The sequence below is a fragment of the Macrobrachium nipponense genome, chromosome 6 (genome assembly GCF_015104395.2).
Source record: "Macrobrachium nipponense isolate FS-2020 chromosome 6, ASM1510439v2, whole genome shotgun sequence".
Taxonomy (NCBI): domain Eukaryota; kingdom Metazoa; phylum Arthropoda; class Malacostraca; order Decapoda; family Palaemonidae; genus Macrobrachium; species Macrobrachium nipponense.
Window position 1 is genome coordinate 64,283,524 of NC_061108.1, and position 22,468 is coordinate 64,305,991.

General features: G+C 37.6%; 2 protein-coding genes across 2 annotated transcripts in view; one reads left to right on the forward strand and one right to left on the reverse strand.

Moving 5' to 3' along the window:
- Window positions 1-22,468, forward strand: part of LOC135216540 (adenylate cyclase type 9-like) — a 702,034-nt gene that overhangs the window by 519,720 nt on the left and 159,846 nt on the right. The gene's annotated exons all lie outside the window — the stretch shown is intronic.
- Window positions 1-22,468, reverse strand: part of LOC135216539 (adenylate cyclase type 9-like) — a 251,737-nt gene that overhangs the window by 183,243 nt on the left and 46,026 nt on the right. Inside the window, exons 2-4 of the mRNA XM_064251912.1 lie at window positions 7,670-7,801; window positions 7,293-7,544; window positions 670-847 (exon numbers count right to left, since the gene is read on the reverse strand). Of these exons, the coding sequence (XP_064107982.1) occupies window positions 670-847; window positions 7,293-7,544; window positions 7,670-7,801 (562 nt within the window). The remainder of the gene's footprint in view (window positions 1-669; window positions 848-7,292; window positions 7,545-7,669; window positions 7,802-22,468) is intronic.

Below are 22,468 nucleotides of genomic sequence, written 5' to 3' on the forward strand. Positions count from 1 at the left end.
TAACCGAGGGCTGCCTATAATCCATTGTAAACACCAGATCAGTATCAATATTATAATAAGGAAAGACAAACTGCCTTATGTGCACCAGATCAGTATCAATACTATAATATGGAAAGACAAACTGCCTTATATTCATACCTTCTCTTTTCTGTAATTATAGGTTTATATCTGACACAGAATTGAAGAGTATGTATTATTAGCATTTAATTAAGAGTTTCATTAATTCAATTGTTTTTTACTTCTTTTGCTCTGAAAGAAAAAGTTAGTATATGAGGATGTTTCTGAACTATATATATATAAAAAATGGTCTCCATCCTCAGGTATGAAACAGTAGAGTTGGGATGTGAAGCTCCACAGAAATTTATAGCATTCACCAACATTCATCTCTTGCTAGAAGGTCCAAAGGTTTCTGTGGATATCCAGATTGTTCCTATTATGGTATAACCTCAGAACATCCAAATGTGAAAACCTTACCTCCACAACTCAATTTTGGTAAAGTTAAGAGATACGAGATAAGAGAGACAGCTCTCAGCTGGTCAGTTCCAAAACTTCATTCCCTTGGCATCAACGTCAGCAAGAGCCCAAAGTATCTCATTTCTCTAAGAGGAGTTAACTATAGTACTACAATAAAATATTGTGTATTCATCTTTGTAGAGTGCCAAACATTACCTTTAACTGGTGGTCCGTCTTGTACAATGTAAGTATTCTTCGGAAGAAATTTGAGGGTAGCCTCCGATACATGAACTTGCCCTGGTCGCCCTGTTGATTCCATTTGATTGGCTAGCGTAACATCATTAGACCAAACATCAAACTTAAATCTCTTAGTGCCAACAATGCCACATAAAACCTGCAAACCATTACAATTTCAAGCAAAGCAAGAATAATTTTGTAAATACATAGTACTTCAGTGAAATTAGAACTACAAATCATGCTACAAGTTAGATGCTCAAAAAATTGTTAACAAATCTAATAAATAACCATCCAAAAATAATGTTTCAAATTTCTAAAATTAAAACCTTTTAAATAATATTCTAAATCTTTATAAATGATGAGAGTTTTCACTGTCCCAAAAACCCAACTTACTGTCACATAAAACTATTTGCATGGATCTTATTAACCCTTAAGGGACAGGATAAATATATTTATTATTAAGCACACCCCAGACTGGGCAAACTTAAACTGTCCAGTTTAAGAAAAAAAACATATCAGTGGAAAGAGGAAGATATGCAAATGCACATGGTATGTGAGGAAAAAACTAATAATAGGACCCGATATGAATGGCAGGGTGGCAGACAGAAGAGATGGGCATGATACACTGAGGCCATGGGTTTGGAATTAGAAATGAGGATGAGGATTATACACTGGAGATGGCTCAGAGCTTTGAATTGGCATGTATGAGCACACAGTTTCAAAAGCTGGATAAGTACTTGATAACTTATGAAGCCAAATAGATTACATCCTGGTTGGAGGAGCCGACAAAAGCAATGTGACAAACTGCAAAGTGATCTTGGGAGAAGTGTGTGTTAAACAACATAGTCTGATGGTGATGGATTTGAAAATGAGAGGTAGGAAACCCAAAAAGAGAACGAGGAGATCTAGAATTAAGATTTGGGACCTTAAAGGAGAAAAGGGGAAGCAATTTAGGACTGTGAGAGATATGTCTGGAAAGGGGGATGGTAGAATTTGGACAGGGTAACAGTGGAAAATATTTGGGCAGACATGAGAGTAATATGTGTGGGGGAATCAGAGGAACTGGTGGGATCAACCAGCAGATATGGAGTGTCAAGAGGAGAAAAGTGGTGGTGGAATGGAAAGGTGCAAGAATCAATTAAAAGAAAATCAAAAGCATTAATGACTAGAGAGTCAGGCATGCACAGGGTGCAGAGGAACGGTACAGAAAAGAGGAAAGAGATACGAGAAGGAGGGTAGGTATGGCTATTGGAAGGGTGGCAGAGCTGTTAAATGAAAGACTAGGGAGAAGTGAATGAGAAAAGGATATACGTATGTAAGATTTCAAACTTGAGGGAAAGGCAGAGACAGGATTTGGATAAATTGGGTGTCATCAAGGATAGAGAGGGAAATAAAATGTACATGGATGAAGACATTAAAAAAGAAGAGAGTATTTTGAACTTCTGAATACTGAAAATGAAAGAGACGAGATGGGGAAAGCACAGAGGGTGGAGGGACCAGTGATGGAGATACAGTGGTACCTCGACATACGAAAGGCTCAACTTACGAAAAACTCGAGATATGAAAGCCAATACGAAAAATTTTACGGCTCTACATACGAAAATTGCTCAAGTTACGAAAGGTTGTTGCTGTAAAGTCCTGAGATTCGCCCGGACCACCGACAAACAATTTTAAAACTCACGCGCCGACAACTGAGTAAACTCGCCACCATCCTCCCGCTCTCCCATTGGTTCCTGATGCAAGTCACCCCATAAGATCCTGCTCTCCTATTGGTCACCATCTACCCCTTGTGCTTTATGTATTCTATCGGTAAAAGGATGCTGTAAATTGAAAAACTTATTCATGCAATACATTTAATAAAAAAAAAAAAATTAGGTAAAGATAGAATAAAGAATAGAAATGAATGGTTATTATACTGTTTGGTAGTTTCATTAGTTGAAGAGAGGTACTAATGAAAATTTATGGCTTACTGTGTCCTAGGAAAAGTGATTGCTTGGCGTTCGTTCGGTACTCATAAGAGCTGAATGTAAACAAACGATTGGAAGGTTTTTTGTTTGTTTGTTTGCGTATTATAGTTAATGATTAATTAATAATTATTTGAAATGAGTACATACTGATTATTTATACATTATATTGGCATATTCTAAGCTTTTAGCTTCTTAAGTTTAGATGTCAGAATCATAGACTAGGCTACAGTAGCAACCGCTAACATAGGCTAGGCTTATTGCTAAGGGACATATGCTAAAGTCCTAATATATGCAGTAAAAATGGGGTTGAACATTACATGCAGCTGAATATTACTCAAGTATGTACAGTATTTTGCCTTTTTGGAGTCATATTTCTTCCGTCGGATCGGTGTCGTAACCCTAGAAAATGTGTTGCAGGCCTGGAAATATAATTTACTGGGGTGTTTTTGTAGGGCTTGGAATGGATTAGGCATTTTACATGTAAACTGCGGTTCAAGTTACGAAAAACTCATGATACAAGGCCGCCTTGGAACAGATTAATTTCGTATCTCGAAGTACCACTGTACAGGATAGAGAAGTGAAAAGAATATAAAACAGAATGAAGAACGGTAAACACCACGTCCATCAGAGTTCCGAATTAAAATTATCAAATTACTAGGTACAGAGGAGTGAAATGGATGATGGATTTATTAAAAGCTATATGGGAAGAAGAAGAAATGGCAAGGGGCTGGGAGGAGAGTCTCATGGTATATATATACAAGCACAAGGGAGGTGTCATGGATTGTGATAACTACAGGGGAATTAATCTAACAGAGCATAGATTCAAAGTTTTAGAGAGGATGCTGGATGAAAGATTGCGGGAGATTGTAAAGATTGGGAAACCGCAGTATGAATTCATGAGAGGAGAAGGGACAGTGGATGCCATCTTCATAGTAAGAAAGCTACAGGCAAAGCAGGAGCTCTGTTGTGTATTTCATAGACCTACAGAAAGCATATGATAGAATCCCAAGAGAAGTGATGTTTTGGTTTTTGAGGAAGAAGAAAGTCCCAGAAAAGTTGGTTAGGATGGTCAATATGATATATCAAAGAACAAGCACAAAGGTAATAACAGCAGTTGAGGAAATAGAAAACTTTGAAATTAGTGTTGGATTACACCAGGGGTCAGCATTAAAACCATTTTTGTTTGTGCTGGTCATGGATGCAGAGAGTGAGGAGATCAGGAATGAAGAGCTCTGGGAGTTATTGTACGCTGATGATCTGTGATTACTGATGAAAATGAGGAGGACCTACAGAGAAGGGTTGGAGAATGGCAGGAGTTTTAGAGAAGGGTGGTTTAAAGGTGAATGTGAATAAAACAGAGGTTTTGGTGAGCAGTAGGGAAGATAAGAGACAGAATAGTAATACAAGAAAGAAAAGGCAGAAAAGTTTAAATACTTAAGATCTACTTTAAGCCAAGAGGGAGGATGTGAGACTGAAGTTGACAGTGGGATAAAAGCTGCGTGGGGGAAGTGGAGAGAGGTAGCTGGAATAGTATGTGATAAGAAAATGTCAATTAAGCTAAAAGTCAAGATCTGTAGCACAGTGAAAAGACTAGTATTAATGTATGGCGTGGAAACATGGGCTCTAAGAAGAAAAGCAAAAGTAATGCTTGAGAGAACAGAGATGAGAATGCTGAGGTGGATTATGGGAATATTGTTGCTAGAGAGATTGGAAAATGATGAAACAGGGGTGATAAGAGTCACGAATGAGATGGTATGGGAGGAACCTGTTAAAGGAAGAAGATCGAGAGGGAGACAGAGCATTAGGTGGCAAGATAAAGTGAAGGAGGATATAGAGAAGAGGAGGTTTGGTGGCAATCAATCCCTTATTGTAGGGATAGTGGTGGGAAAGATAATGATTTATGGATCATTTAACCCTTAATCGCTGAGCCGGTATTTCCGAAAGTGTCTTTTGTATGCAGGCGGCGTTCGCGAGTGAGCACCGAAGCAAAAAGAGTTTTTTTTTTTTCAAAAAATCACAGCACGCTTAATTTTCAAGATTAAGAGTTCATTTTTAGCTCCTTTTTTTGCCGTTGCCTGAAGTTTAGTATGCAACCATCAGAAATTTAAAAAAATCATTTCATTATCATATATAAATATTGGAATATATGACAGCGCGAAAAAAAATGTCATATATAATTGTATACAAATCGTGCTGTGAGCAAAACGGTTAAATATTTTTCCGTTGTATTGTACACTAAATTGCAATGATTTTAGTATATAACAAATTGTAAAATGATCAAAGCAACAGAGAGAAAATATTATCACAATATGATGCATGAATTCGTAACCCGCTGACGTAAAAAAAGTAGTTTTCAAAAATTCACCATAAATCAAAATATTGTCCTAGAGACTTCCCGTTTCTTGCAAAATGAAGGTAATTGATTGAATATTACTAGGCCGTAAGTGTTGTAGCTTACAATTGCAGTTTTCTACCGTTTTGGTCAAGTTAAAAGTTGACCGAAGGTCGAATTTTTTCTATTTATCGTTATTTATATGAAAATATTTCAAAACTGATAAAAGCTACAACCATGGGTTGTTTTTAGTTGTATTCTACATGAAATTGCACACATTTTCATACATAAAACCTTATGTAACAGCTAATATAAAAGGTGCAAACATTACGACAATCGGATGAAAAAATTTCCGATTTTCTTGGAAGAGTTACCGCGCGGACACAAGGAAAACGTTTTTTTCATAAATTCACCATAAATCGAAGTTCCTAGAGACTTCCAATTTGTTGCAAAATAAAGGTAAATGATTGAATATTACTAGAATGTAATATTTTTTAGCTTACAATTGCGTTTTTTTACCATTTCGGTCGAGTTAAAGTTGACTTAAGGTTGAAATTTTGGCACATTGTTATTTATATGAAAATATTTCAAAATTAATAAAAGCTACAACCATGGGTTGTTTTTGGTTGTATTCTACATGAAATTACACACATTTTCATATATAAAACTTTATGTAACGGCTAATATAAAATGGTGCAAATATTACAACTTTCAAAAGAAAAAACTTTTGATTTTTTCGGAAGAGTTACCACAAGGACGTAAGGAAAAAGTTTTTTTCATAAATTCACCATAAATCGAAATATTGTACTAGAGACTTCCAATTTGTTGCAAAATGAAGGAAAATAATTGAATATTACTAGAATGCAATAGTTTAGCTTACAATTGCCTTTTTTTACCATTTCAGTCAAGTCAAAGTTGACCGAAGTTTGAAATTTTGGCACTTATCGTTATTTATATGAAAATATTTCAAAACTGATAAAAGCAACTACCATGGGTTGTTTTTCGATGTATTCTACATGAAATTATGTACATTTTCATATATAAAACTTTATGTAACAGCTTATATAAATCGGTGCAAACATTACGACAATCGGACAAAATAATTTCTGATTTTTTCAGCAGTTACCACGCGGACATAAGAAAAACTTTTTTTTTCAAAAATTCACCATAAATCGAAATATTGTGCTAGAGACTTCCAATTTGTTGCAAAATGAAGGTAAATGATTGAATATTACTAGAATGTAAGAGTTTTAGCTTACAATTGCGGTTTTCGACCATTTCGGTAGAGTTAAAGTTGACCGAAGGTTGAAATTTTGGCACTTATCGTTATTTATATGAAAATATTTAAAAACTAATAAAAGCTACAACCATGAGTTGTTTTTCGTTATATTCTACATTAAATTGCACAGATTTCCACATATAAAACTTTATGCAACGGCTAATATAAAACTGAGCAAACATTACGACAATCGGACGAAAAAATTTCTGATTTTTTCGGAAGTTACCACGCGGATGTAAGGAAAAAGTTTTTTTCATAAATTCACCATAAATCGATATATTGTGCTAGAGACTTCCAATTTGTTATAAAATGAAGGTAAATGATTGAATATTACTATAATATGAGAGTTTTAGCTCACAATTACGGTTTTCGACCATTTCGGTAGAGTCAAAGTTGACCGAAGGTTGAAATTTTGGCACTTGTCGTTATTTATATGAAGTTATTTCAAAACTGATGAAAGCTACAACCATGGGTTGTTTTTTGTTGTATTCTATATGAAATTGCACACATTTTCATACATAAAACTCTATGTAACGGCTGATATAAAATGGTGCAAAAATTATGTCAAAGTGACAAAATAATTTCCGAGATGTGTCGCTGATGCTTTTTAGTGCGAGAAGAAGGAAATTCCCGCTTGCGCGCCTGGGTAATGATTGTAAACAAAACAACAGCTTGATACGTGAACTCCCAGCATCCCTCAAGGTGCATGATACAAAAGTTTTTGCCAAGTAGGCCTATAACTATTTTTCCGCGAATTTAAAAAAAAACTTTTTTGCGTCAACGTTTCATACGTCCATTCGGCACCCACCAGACAATTTTCGTTGACATTTAGTACGTCCAATCGGCGTTTAAGGGTTAAAGTGACATGAACATCTTTCCCACTAAATTCATCCAAATCGTATGGTGCGTAATATTAATACTCATATGAGTTAGCCAGTCCATCACTCAAAACCTGTTATACATACCCATATGATGATATGTATGATGATGCCTGTCCATTATGGGTTAATATAGAAAGCCTCACCTTTCCTGTGTGTACACCAACTCGCATATTCACGTCTTCATTGGTATCTGTATCAAACTCCTGTATGGCATGAATCATGTCTAGCCCCATGTTTACACAACGCTGAGCATGATCTGGTTTTGGTTCTGGGCAACCACACACACTATAGTAACAGTCACCAAGCGTGCTTATTTTCTCACACTCATTTGCCATACACAAATCATCAAAACGACCAAATAAATCATTGAGTAGGCCTACAAGCTGCTCAGCAGTCTGAAATGCAAAATGCAAGTTATATTGTGTTGGAATCTTTGGTAAAAACACTATATATATCAAATAAATGTACTTAACTCTTATAGATAATCTTACAGCTAATAATGTTAATTTCATTTACATACCTTATTGCTACTCATTCTAGTAAATCCGACTATGTCAGCAAAGAGGATGCTAACATTATCCATAGCATGCATATTGAATGGCCTGAAAATTGTTGTTATATCACTGGTATGAGATGTCCGGGGTGATGAAACCTGAAAAGATCCCAAACATACAAATATTCCATGTGTCTTATCAACACACAAAGATTTAACCTTATTGTTTATTATACAATACACTTCAAATTTAATACCTTTACCATTTGAAAAGTAACCAATTTATAACACTAAGCAGCTGAAATGTTTTTTTTATAGCAAAATTAAGTTTCATATATACTACTTACCAAGTAGAGTGGCCCCCCTTTTTACACATTTAACTTGTCCCATGGGGAAATTTCACTAGTTTGTGAATTTTTTCATAAAACAATATTCACTAATTACAGTATTTTCATTTTCATTTTGACAATAAATTATTTACTAATTTTCACATTTTAATAGTAATGTCAACACAGCAAAATATCTTTAGAAGGTTTAATACAAATTTTAATACAAATCCTATACTTGTTAAGCTCATTCTGGGGTGAGCCCAGAATGAGATTAACAAGCTTCGGTGTCTTTCTCTCTCTCTCTAAGCATAACAAAGTACAGTGGTCCCCCCGTATTCGCAGGGAATGCATGCCAGCCCCCGTAAATAGTTAGAACCCGCGAATAGTTGGAACCCCTATAAAAAAATGCTTAAAACCTCCTATTTTGGTAGTTAAAACTCAGGAAAAACCGACTAACAATTTTTTACCTGGGGTTTTTAATAGTTTTATCACAAAAAAGTGCATTTTATGATGAAACTGATAAAAAAACCAGGAATTTGTGGATATTTCTCACACAAAAATACTGCGAATATGCGAATTTCCCACGAATAATGCGGGGAAAAGTTCCCGAGAGAAATCCGCGAATGTGTGAATCCCCAAAGCCGGAGAACACACTGTATCTAGAAAATGTTTACAGTAATACAAATTAAATAAATCTTTAATACAAACTGTATACAGGCGGTCCCCGGGTTACGACGGGTCCGGCTTACGACGGGTCCGGCTTACGACGTTCCGAGGTTACGACACTTTTTCTTAAATATTCATTGAAAAATCCGCCCTGGGTTACGACGCTTGTTCCGAGGTTACGACGCTGACGCTTCCGATGCTCCGAGTTTACGAAGTTTACAATGCTTTTAAAAAACACATACTATGATAAGATAAGAATCCTTTATAGTTTAGCACAGTTCCTCTCTCTCTCTCTCTCTCTCTCTCTCTCTCTCTCTCTCTCTCTCTCTCTCTCTCTCTCTCTTTGTATTTTCCAAGGAAAATAATCACTATAATTCTCTCTCTCTCTCTCTCTCTCTCTCTCTCTCTCTCTCTCTCTCTCTCTCTCTCTCTACTACAAAGATGTATGTTTTTTTTAGTATGATAAATAAATGATTTACTATTTTCAAATATTAATATTAATTTATACAGCAATAATATCAATTCATTAAAGAAAATACCATAGTGAATTAGTAAGATTTTAGCTTATATTTAAAAAAATATGGAAGAATGAAGGAAATCCCAGTCTTCTTGAAGTAACTTCCAGTAAACTTTTTCAGATCCAGGTACTAAAACTGTCAGCTATATATCAAGTTCTGTGACAGCCAGGAGGGGAAAGAGCTGGGGGAGAGCTGCAGTGTTGCAATCACGTGGTCCTGACATTTTCCCCTCTCTCTCTCTCTCATCTCTCTCTCTCTCTCTCTCTCTCTCTCTCTCTCTCTCTCTCTCTCTCTCTCTCTCTCTCTCTCATTTACTGAGACTCGAGATTTTTTATGTACTTGTACTATTTGTTTTTAATACTTTCAAATAATAATAATAATAATAATAATAATACTGTAATTACAAAATTCATATGTGATAGTATTTTAAAGAAATACAATACGTACTAATCTATCCATGTCACTTTTAATTAAGGTTAACTCTCTCTCTCTCTCTCTCTCTCTCTTTTGCCACACAAGATAATAATGTGTCATACATAGTGGTAACTCCCTCCCTCTCTTTCGCTGGAAGCGTTATAAACAGAGAGAGATAAACACTCTCTCTCTCTCTTTTACCGAGATGAAAGAATTTTATGGTACTAGTATGTAAAATGTTTATTGATAATTTCAGTTATAATAATAATAATAATAATAATAATAATAATAATAATAATAATAATAATAATAATAATAATAAAACTTTAATTACAAAATTCATAATGGTCGTATTTTAAAGAGATGAAAATGACCTTTCCATTTCACTTGTAAGGATAATTCCTCTTTCTTACAGAGATGAGAGAATTTTTATGGTAGATGCACGTGTTTATTATATTTTCAAATAATAATAATAATAATAATAATAATAATAATAATAATAATAATAATAATAATAATAGAAGTAGTAATAATACGATAACTAATTTCAAAAGAAAATTCTTCCCTTTGTCTTTTTCTGTATCAATTTCCCCACCTCAACTCGAGTGACACTCAAGCTTAACAATGCCATACAATGGTCAACGAATTTAATGGTTTTAAGTAATCTCTCTCTCTCTCTCTCTCTCTCTCTCTCTCTCTCTCTCTCTCTCTCTCTCTCTCTCTCTCTCTCTCTTACTGAGATGAGATAATTTTCATGGACGTGTATGTAATAAGTTTATCATTAATATTTTCCAATAATAATACTGTAAGTACAAAATTCATATCTGAGTATTTTAAATACAATAATCATTCCATTTCTCTCTTTTAAATACTGTAAGGACAACTCTCTCTCTCTCTCTCTCTCTCTCTCTCTCTCTCTCTCTCTCTCTCTCTCTCTCTCTCTCTCTCTCTCTACTTGTCATACATTTGGTGTTTCTATTTCTTCCTTTTATCTCTCTCGCTCTCAGCAAAAGAATTGATAGACAGACAAACATAATTGCACAGTCCTCTCTTTCTCTCTTCTCTGGAGAAATATATGTATTTATGGGAGGGGGAAAAAGTTGCCTACAGACGTTCATTTCAATCTATTGAAACCTAAGGAGTTATTTCTCTCTCTCTCTCTCTCTCTCTCTCTCTCTCTCTCTCTCTCTCTCTCTCTCTCTCTCTCTCTCTCTCTCTCTTGTATTTTAATGAAAATATACAGTAATTTGTGAATACACAGTGTTGCACATGAAAAAAAGTAAATTAGTGATAATTTTAGAGATACGGCCCTAAGAAAAATTGCAAATTAGTAGTGAAATTTTCCCTGTGGACATGTTTTCAAGAACGTCGTTCCGGCTTACGACGATTTTCGGGTTACGACGCGTCTTAAGAACGGAACCACCGTCGTAACCCGGGGACCGCCTACTTATTAAGCTCATTCTGGGGTGGGTCTGGGGCCAACCCCCAGAATGATAGGTGTGTTTATATATCAAACACAGTAGCATATATGGGATGAGGCTGGCTGACAGGAGAATGGTGAGTGTTGCATAAGTATGAAACTAAGATTTTAAATATATTTTTGTTTTTTCATGTTATGGTCCAGTAAGTGATATTATTTTCATTAAAGGATAGTATCTACATTACTGATATATGAGAGAGAGAGAGAGAGAGAGAGAGAATAGTACAATGCAACAAACCTAAAATTGTTTGTAGGTAGGTGTCCCTTTCATTCATAATTACCCACATATAATATGCTCTATACAGTACAGCACTATCCTAAAATATGTACTTGCAGAGTAAATATAATTTAAAAATTGTCTTGCAACACAGGAAAATGCGTAAAATGTACGCCCAGTGCATTACAGCATGAGCATTATTATTATTAATAGGGCTTAGTTTTTCCAGACCTCCTAGTCAAATCCATGTGCAAAGTTACATGCATATCTGAATGATAGGGGATACTTACGAGTAACAGTTGAAGGATGGTAGTCCCTAATTTTGCAATGTGACTTTGAAATGATGTTAGTGTTCTGGGATGACCAACTGAGGTATATTTTTGCTTGTTCTGTCAAGTTTGATGACGAACTGTTAAAATGGGCAGTTATAAGCTTTTTAGGGGTGTATATAATCTAGTTAAGACTAACAGTAGTAGGAGAGTACTGTAATGTAAGGTCACTTTGGGTATTTTTGGATGATGGTTTGGGGTGTATTTTTGTTTGAAATATTAAATTGCTTTAGTGTGATAATTTATGGTATATTTTTGTTTCAACTATCAAAGTTAGCAGTGAAATGTTAAAATAGGCAATTTTAAGTGATTTCATTTAAAAAGTACAGTATTTGGCAGTTATATGCCAGTTATAAGCAATTTTAGATGGGATTTTTGCATTTCCACGGTAGGATCTGGTACCTGTTCTGGCATAAAAGTGGGGGAGCACTGTAATCAAATAGCTATACTTTCCACTTGTGTGGAGCTTAAATTTTGAAATTTGCAGTAGTGCTCTGACTGTTTAGTGTAGGTGACTAGCTCACCCACTAACAGGAATATGCACTAGGAATGACCTAGCAGCCAACCTTATTCTGTTTCTGTCCTTATGTCCATCAGAGGGGAGGAGGGTGGGCTCCAATTCTGTAATTACTTGGTAAGTTTATATGAAATTTAATTTTATTTTGAAAATAGCATTTTCATATAAGAACTTACCAAGTAGTATGACAGCTGAATCCCACACTGACAGGAGGTGGGATACATGGACCTATTCCATTCCGATACATTAAGATACTATGAAATGAGTTTGAAATAGAATAAAGTTGCTTGTTGTTTCCTTATCAGTTAAGAGAGCCTTTGCAGGGGAAAATTGCCTCCGGTTGGTGGCCATCTTAACCCTTAAACGCCGAAGCGGTAAATAAAAAAATGACTCCCGTATGCCGGAGGGGTTTGAGAGTGAGCACGTAAGCGGAAAAAATATTTTTTTCAAAAAATCACAGCGCGCTTAGTTTTCAAGATTAAGAGTTCATTTTTGGCTCCTTTTTTTGTCATTGCTTGAAGTTTAGTATGCAACCATCAGAAATGAAAAAAATTATCATTATCATATATAAATAATGCGATATATGATAGCGCAAAAACGAAATTTCATATATAATTGTATTCAAATCGCGCTGTGCACCAAACGGTTAGAGGTAACAAGTTACTTTTTTTTTCGTTGTAATGTGCACTAAATTGCGATCATTTTGATATATAACACATTGTAAAACGATAAAAGCAACACAGAGAAAATATCACAAAATGATGCATGAATTCGTAGCGCGCGGATGTAAAAAAAAAATTTCTTAAAAAATTCACCATAAATCGAAATATTGTTATAGAGACTTGCAATTTGTTTTAAATTGAAGATAAATGATTGAATATTACGATACTGTAAGAGTTTTAGCTTACAAATGCAGTTTTCGACCATTTCGAACGAGTTAAAGTTGACCGAATGTCGAATTTTTGTTTATACGTAATTGTTTTTTATATGCAAATATAAAAAAAAATGAGAAATGCTACAACCTTCCAATAATTTTTGTTATATTGTGCATGTTTTTGCGCACATTTTCATATAAAAAACTCTAAAAAAGCGTAATATGAAAAGGCTTAAATATTAGGAGAATGTGACCTACGCGTTTCTGAGATTTTCGGCCGAGAATCGGCGCGCGGACGGAATAAAACTATTTTTTTCAAATATTCACCATAAATCGAGATATTGTTCTAGAGACTTGCATAAGTTTTAAATTGAAGATAAATGATTGAATATTACTAGACTGTAAGATTTTTATGTTACAAATGCGTTTTTTGACCATTTCGGTTGAGTCAAAGTTGACCGATCGTAGTTTTTTTTCGTATTTTTGTTATTTATATGCAAATATTTCAAAAATGATAAATGCTACAACCTTCCAATATTTTTTGTTATATTGTGCATGTTTTGCGCACATTTCCATATATAAACCTTTAAAAAAAGCGTAATATGAAAAGGCTCAAATATTAGGAGAATGTGACCTACGCGTTTCGGAGATTTTCGGCCGAGAATCGGCGCGCGGAGGGGAAAAAAATATTTTTTCAAAAATTCACCATAAATCGAGATATTGTTCTAGAGACTTGCAATTCGTTTTAAAATGAAGATAAATGATTGAATATTACTAGACTGTAAGAATTTTATGTTATAAATGCATTTTTTGACCTTTTCAGTTGAGTCAAAGTTGACCGATCGTAGTTTTTTTCGTACTTATCGTAATTTATATGCAAATATTTCAAAAATGAGAAATGCTACAACCTTCAAATATTTTTTGTTATATTGTGCATGTTTTTGCGCACATTTCCATATATAAACCTTTAAAAAAAGCGTAATATGAAAAGGCACAAATATTAGGAGAATGTGACCTACGCGTTTCGGAGATTTTCGGCCGAGAATCGGCGCGCGGAGGGGAAAAAAATATTTTTTTCAAAAATTCACCATAAATCGAGATATTGTTGTAGAGACTTGCAATTTGTTTTAAAATGAAGATAAATGATTGAATATTACTAGACTGTAAGATTTTTATGTTATAAATGCGGTTTTTGACCTTTTCGGTTGAGTCAAAGTTGACCGATCGTAGTTTTTTTCATACTTATCGTACTTTATATGCCAAATATTTCAAAAAATGAGAATGCTACAACCTTCCAATATTTTTTGTTATATTGTGCATGTTTTTGCGCACACTTCCATATATAAAACTAATAAAATAAGCGTAATAATTGAAAAGGCTCAAATATTAGGAGAATGTGACCTACGCGTTTCGGGGATTTTCGGCCGAGAATCGGCGCGCGGACGGAATAAAAATATTTTTTTCAAATATTCACCATAAATCGAGATATTGTTCTAGAGACTTGCAATTTGTTTTAAAGTGAAGGTAAATGATTGAATATTACTAGACTGTAAGTAATTTGCTTACCCCCCAAAAAAAAACCATAATAATATATATATATATATATATATATATATATATATATATATATATATATATATATATATATATATATATATATATATATATATATATATAATTTTTTTTTATACATAAAATATATAGATATATATATATATATATATATATATATATATATATATATATATATATATATATATATATATCATATAATATATATTACATTCTTCGATTCTGGTACCAATACATAAATAAAAGGAATGCAGGTGACACTTCTCTTTTCGCATACAATGAAATGTCTTATTATTATTTTATCATGCACACATTCAGATATATAAAAAATTGTAATAAATATAAAACTAAATATAAAATAAATGCAGAATACTCACTCGTAATCCTGACTCTTCGTTCTATTCTTGTTTTCTCCCTCCTCCATTGAAGAGTCTTGCATTTTTTTTCCACTCGACATGACGAGGTACAGGTGGAGGAGGGAGACGCGCGCCCTTACTGCTGATGGACCCGGCGGCCCCGTGCGCCCTCCCCTGTCGGTTTAGGGGGCGCGCTCCAATACATGACCTTAGTGTGGTACTTTCGGTCACACTCCCCTATCCTGCAAAGAGCAACTTCGCAGAGAGACACAGAAGAACCGGGTGTCTCTCCTTCTGCCATTCATATGGCACACCCGGCACCGTTTCTGCCTTCGCCCTTCTAAGGCCTCCAGTATGTGTTCCCCTGGCTGCAGCCGACACGCAGGGTCCACTACCCATGAGAAGCGGTGATGGCGGGGCCGGCAGCAAGAGGGGCGTCGTCAGCAGGGGCGGCGGCAGGCAGGGCGTCGTCAGCATGGGCGGCGGCAAGCAGGGGCGTCGTCAGCAGGGCGGCGGCAGCAGGGGCGTCGTCAGCAGGGGCGTCGTCAGCAGGGGCGGCGGCAGCAGGGGCGGCGGCAGCAGGGGCGGCGGCAGGTCGACCGAAGTTGGCCCTCCTATCTGCCCTTTCCTCTAGGGGCAGATCTGCAGCTCGGGGCAGGGGGTCAGTTATGGAAGGCCACTCATCGGGATCGAAGTTGATGAGGGCATTCCCGGCTACCTCTAGGAACTGTATGTGGGTCAACCTCGGAAGATTGTCACCGCGGTACCCACAGTACAGTATGTAGGCATTTTGGAGGGCCAACTGAAGGATGTATTTGAGGAGCTTCTGTGTCCACCTTCTGGTTCTCCTGGTGAAGGGATAGTACTGGATGAGCTGATCAAAGAGATCAACTCCTCCCATGTGCCTGTTGTAGTGCCCAATGACAGTAGGCCGCTCGGTACGAAACTCCTCAAACACAACTCGGCCCTGTCGACGTGTCTTCTTCTGCTGTACGATCTCTTCTTGGATGGGTTCATGACTCGTCGTTAATCATGGGGACGAGTCGGACACCCTTCCAACAGATGACGAAGACAGCGCCCTTCCGCCGCCACTCTGTCTCTCTCCTCTTGCCAGGTGTTGCGGATGACTAGCGAACCTCTTGAGGACATTCGGGGCCCCACGCACCAACCGAAGGGTACCACTGACGTGAACACCTGCTTCATACAGTTCCTGGGCCAGGGATACGGAGTTATAATAATTATCCATAAACAGGTGATATCCCTGGTTACGGAAACGTCCCACAAGGTTGAATACAGTGTCACGCAGCGTGGAGAAGACCCCGGTATACACTGAAAAGTCCACAACGTATCCAGTGTTGGCCTCGGTAATGAGAAAGAATTTCACACCATATTTCTTTGGCTTCTTGGGGTTATACACTTTTATACTAAGACGTCCTTTGTAAGGCATCATCCCCTCATCCAAAGACAGGTTCTTTCCAGGAATCACGAGATTACTACACCGCTCACGGATATAATCCAACACTGTATGCGCTAAAATGAGGCGATCACTGTTATTCCGGGGTATGGCCCTTCGGTTGAGGGCGTTGAAGTACCTGTCCAACGCCAGGAAATTATAACGGGACATAACGCCAGGCACATTCGGCATACATAAAAAATAATTTCTCCTCCAATATTGCCTGACGTCGACAGCAGGTGTCATACCAAAATAAATGTGGAGCCCAAAAAATGCGCCATGTCAATGAGGTTGCAACCCCGCCAGTAATACGACAAGGTCATCCTCAGCTCATACCGGCAGTACCGAGCGTAGTCCACCGTCTCGTGTACCAGGTATTCCAGCAATTCCCGCGTCAGGAAAAGCTGGATGAACCCTAAAACCGTCAGGGGTACTGGTGCGGTCATCCCAGGGGTTGCCGTGAAGGGGTGCATGTTAGGAGGGGTGGGGTCCTCCGTCCACCCCTCGTCACTCTCCGACGACCGACCTTCACCTTGGCTGGCGCGGCGAGCCGACCTTCTACGTGCCCGTGCGCGTGCACTACCCACCCCCGTTGGCCCATCACCCTCACTTAGGCCCTCACTTTCTGTATCGTCCTCTGCGATAAAACTTGAGCCCGTATCCCCACCCTCCCCCTCCTCCTCAGATTCCCCCTCGTAAGCACTGAACCCACTGAATTCGAGCTCACTTTCGGGATGTGAGCCTCGAACGGACATTGGGGGCAAATATTCATCCTCACTTTCATCGGGACTGATGTCCTCATCACTCGATGACCATCCGCCATCAAAATGAGGACTTGCGACATGTTCCCGATCAAGCTCCGAAAGATACTCTTCTATGTCCCTTGGTTGGAGGCCTCCCAAATGCCTACGAATGCCCCTAAGGACGCCCACATGCTTCCTAGGGGTAACCAAAGGCATACGATGTGTTCCTGAAACACTTTCAGCCACACGTGGCCGCACAGAACGGCCTTGAGGCGCGGGGTCATGCTGGGTGCTTGGCCCCTCGCCAGCATCCAGGTCCAAAACTCGCCTTACACGATCCCTTCCGACGGGTAAAACGCGCCTTTCACGGTTCACACGTCGTTGAGACATATCTATGAATGTCCTGTAGCAATACAAATGCTCAAAGTCTCGCACAAGTCCAGAAAAACACGCTTTTCATGAAAGATCGCTCTCGGATGGTGCGCTACTGATGCTGGCTGGAGCGAGAAGAAGGGATATCGCGCATGCGCACCTGGGTCACGCTTCAAAACAAAACAAGGCCTTGATCCGTGAACTCCCAGCATCCCCCAAGGCGCGTGATTCAAAAGTTTTAGGCTGGTAGGCCTATAAGTATTTTTCCGCGAATTTTAAAAAAAACTTTCGTATGTCGACGTAAAATACGTCCAGTTGGCACCCGACAGACAATTTATCTCGACGTAAAATACGTCCAGTCGGCGTTTAAGGGTTAAGGGGGCCAGCCGGCAATGCCGTTTTTTAACGATAGGACTTTGACATTCATGCCACTTAATAAGGTGACTTGGGACATCTCAAAACCGCATATTATTTTCGCCTCTGACCTTCGGTTTTGTGACGCCAGGGCAATTTATCCCGAAAATAACCATTTTTCAAATTCTATCTCCTCCCTTGATATTTAATATTAAGACCTGGGATTACTACCATATATAGACCTGATGTAGACCTCCAATCGAATGGAGAGTTTTTTTTTCTAAAAGTCTTTTTTTTTGCTAGATATGAATTTTTCAATATGGTAAAAAAATAAACCCTATAAATCACAAGAAAAAAATTTATAAAAAAAAGACGAAACAAAAATTGGAAAAAAGGGCTCTATTTGATTGTTCTATAATGTCTTTCTGAGTTATATACCAAATTCCAATGTTATAGCTTTAAAACTAAGTGAGAAGATAGATTTTGAAGGTCAATAAGTATAGTTTTGAGATACAGGCGTTCAAAGTTTTCCTTCATATTTCTATAAAGACAATGCTAATAAATAATGATTATTATGAATGTATATTTCTTTTTTGTGCATTAATAAACCAAAACTATTTTATTTATCATAATTTAATCATAAATGATGATCCCTTTGCTCATATATCGTAGCCTGGGGCACTGCTTGAGGCAAGATGGGGCACTCCTTCCTACAAAATTCTCTCTCTCCCCCCTTCACTAACTCGGCTTATTACAGCGAATTTTCTTCTGTATGTTAGCGAGATGTTTTCCTGGTATTTTCCTCTTTGGCATGATAACATTCTTGCCAAAACAAAGATAAACAAACGTAAATGCAAGAGAATGTCAGAGGTGAAACTCGAAGGTGTACTCTCTTTTTAAAAAGACAATTTAATAAATCATGATTATTATGAATTTCATATTCCATTTTGGGTATTAAAAAACCAAAACTATGTTATTTATCATAAATGAAGATCTCTTTGCTCAAAGATCGTAGCCTTGGGCACAGTGTGACGTGTACTGTCAGGCAAGAAGGGGGCGTTACTAGGCAACCCTCCCCTCTCTCTTCACTAACTATGCGTATATTGTGATATTCTGTAATAATACTTGAGCGATTTTTCTTCGTCTGTATGTTAGCGAGATGTTTTCCTTGTCTTTTCCTCATTGGCATGATGAACTTCTTGCCAAAACACACATAAACATACGTAAAAGCAAGCGAATGTCACGAGGTGAAACTCGAACGTGTAATCTACTTGAAGTCTGTGGTCCTACTGATTCATGGTTGAACCAGATACTCGCTTCTGCGAGCCACGGAATCTCTACACATGCCATTTCTCACAATTTCTTTGCAATAATTATCAAAATTTACGATAACAGAAGAAATATTGCATTTTCTAGTACGGATGAATGTTTTAGGTTTATTGAGTTATGTTTACTAATTACCCTGTAACTACGAAAGTAAGAGGAATTTTTTCGAAATATTTCGTATATGTATTCTCAATTGCCATATTAGCTCCATGAATTTTTTCATGACTTTGCATTTTTCGCCCTACACCACCATATATAGGGGTTCTGGCCGGCCCCCTTAACTTGAAGTGGCGCAGCAGTATAGCCAAGGATCACCTCTACGTAAATGGAGCTTTGCAGTGAAGGAGTATTCCGTTGGCTGGCAAAACATTATGAAGTGCCCTTGCCTTGGGCGCAGTACCAAATAATAAAAACAACCAGACAACTTTGTCACCTAAACTGAAATAAAACAACTATCCATCCAGTGAGACTGGTGGGTATTTGACAATAGCCTGAAGCCTGAAGGTCATTAACTCGTTTGGCCTTTGCTCGGGTTACAAAGAACAGAGTTTTCTAGTTAAGTTGAGAGACGTGGAACAGAGAGCTTAATAGAGGTGCCCTTTAACCACTCCTCTCTGCCTTGGAAGTCTTGAAAGACTTGGTTAGAAGATAAAACTAGACCTTTGTGTTTAAATACTAAGCCTAGCATTGATCTATGCCACTTAAAGGTGGAAGGTAAAAGAAGAGAGCCCCCTTGGCAGTCCTCAGGTATAGGAAGAGTTCCACTATCTGAACTAAAGAGGAATTCGCAGAAAAGATGTTATAACTGTTACACCATCAACGGAAGACTGCATCTTGCAACAATCTCTACAACCAGTCTTGAAAAATTTACTTCTTCCAGGCAAGTTCCCAGACAGTCTGTAAACCTGTCCAAGAAATGAGTGGTCCAACCTTTAGTGGTATCTTTTGAAGTGAAGTTGACTGAATAGATATGGATTGTGGAAGGAGTCATGAAGAGTACACCAACAACCATATCTAGTTCAGGAGCTATTTCATGGTTCAGAATGGAGCTAAGAGGGTCACTGTTCCATTGCAATAAACCTGAAAACTTGTTCAGCCATTCCTTGACTGAGCTGGAATGCAGAAGGTATGAAAGGTCCAGGTTGGACCAAACTTGCAGCATGGCATCAATTCCCCATACAAGAGGGTCTAGGATTAGAGAATGAAAAGAGGAAGGCAACGGTTCCTTCAGGCAGCAAAATGAGCCATAATTGACCTGTCCCATAGATTCCACAGATTCTACCATACCAGGGGATCCAAGGTCCACTTGGCAGGAAGTACATTCTTCAGAAAATTCAGAACTACGTAATTAGTGTGCCCTGAAAAGATCGAGTGACTGGAAAACTCAATTTGGTATGCCCATAATAAGAGTTTCTGTTGAGAGAGAGAGAGAGAGAGAGAGAGAGAGAGAGAGAGAGAGAGAGAGAGAGAGAGAGAGAAAAGAGAAAGAAGAGAGAGAGAGAGAGAGAGAGAGAGAGAGAGAGAGAGAGAGATACACTTAAGGACTGTCTAGGTGTGAAACAGGGTCAAGAAGCATTGAAGCTGTGAGCGAAAAGCTTTCAGCTACCTGACAGAGATGAGAATATCCCCCGTGACTATGGTGTTGTAACAAGATTACCACAGTCTAGGAGTGAAATACAGTCAGTAAGCACTGAAGCGGTAAGTGAAAAGCTTTTGGCTACCTGACAGAAATGAGCATACATATTTTCTTCCGAAAGCTACGTCCTGGAAACTACCCAGCTCCCCAAACAGACTCCCTAACCCACATCCTAGGTGTTTGAATTGAAAACTAGGTCTGGGCTCATAGTATGAAGGAACTTTTCTTCCAATGTTTTACGTTTGGACAGCTAACACTGCAGGTCTGATCTAATTCGGAGCTAAGAGGATACAGTAATACAGTGTCCCCCCCCCCCCCTTATTTGCGGGGGATGTGTACCAGACACCCCTGTGAATAGTTAAAACCCGCGAATAGTTAAAACCACCACTAAAAATGCTTATAACTGCCTATCTTGAAAGTTCAGATACCAAATGTACACCTTTAATAACATCCTACTTCAAATATACCTAAAATTACTAACCTATTACTACATTAATCTTTGAGGTTATATTATTAATATTATTTCAAAGTGATCTTAAACATTTTACCATTAAAAATATATACCTACAGCAAATAAGAGAGAGAGAGAGAGAGAGAGAGAGAAGAGATGAATGAGAGAGCGAGATGAGAGAGAGAGAAGACGAGAGAGAGGAGAGAGAGAGAGAGAGAGAGACCAATGAATGGCAACATCATATATCTGACCATCAAGAGTGAAATTATGAATTATTTCTGAGACAGAGAGAATAATAATGGAGAGAGAGAGAGAGAGAGAGAGAGAGAGAGAGAGAGAGAGAGAGAGAGAGAGAGAGAGAGAGAGAGAGAGAATAACTCGTAGATTCCGAATCCTTCTTCCCCTTCGCCAATTCGTAGTTCAAACTGTCATTTACTCCCCCACCCACCTTCCTCCAAGTGGATAAAAAGACTGGGAATCGCTATTTTTAATTAATCTTATTAATATTTGAAAATTAGTTATAAGGTACATCATTTATTTACACTACAAAACAAATAAACATACGTAAGAGAGAGAGAGAGAGAGAGAGAGAGAGAGAGAGAGAGAGAGAGAGAGAATGTTATTGTTACTGTTTAATCTCATTAAACTTAATATTATTTGTAAACTAGTACTGTATATTATTATTTTACCATAAAATGTAGTAATGTCCTTAAAGATATACTTATACATACACTTCCAGCCCAAACAGAGGGCGGGAGTTACCACTAGTACTAGTGTGGCAAGAGAGAGAGAGAGAGAGAGAGGGTTATCCTTATTTAAAAGACTGAAATGGATAGATTATTGTACTTCTTTAAAATACAGGCAGTCCCCGGGTTACGACGGGGGTTCCGTTCTTGAGACGCGTCGTAAGCCAAAAATCGTCGTAAGCCGGAACGACGCTTGGAATTATGTCTTAAACTAATAAAAAGTTATAAAAACCTTACTTGTAATCCTTTGGTTACACTACATGTTGTTTCCTGTAGTTTTATGTACAACCTGGAGTTATTTTCATAAAAGAATGCTGGTTCTTGAAGGTAAAAACTATTGTAATCCTCTGGTGACACTACATTCTTGAAGTTTTATGTTCAACCTGGAGTGATTTTGCCAAATCTTGAGGGCTACAAGAACAGCTGATTACTATTTACGTATAATATAGACTAATTAAAGTAAACGTATCTTT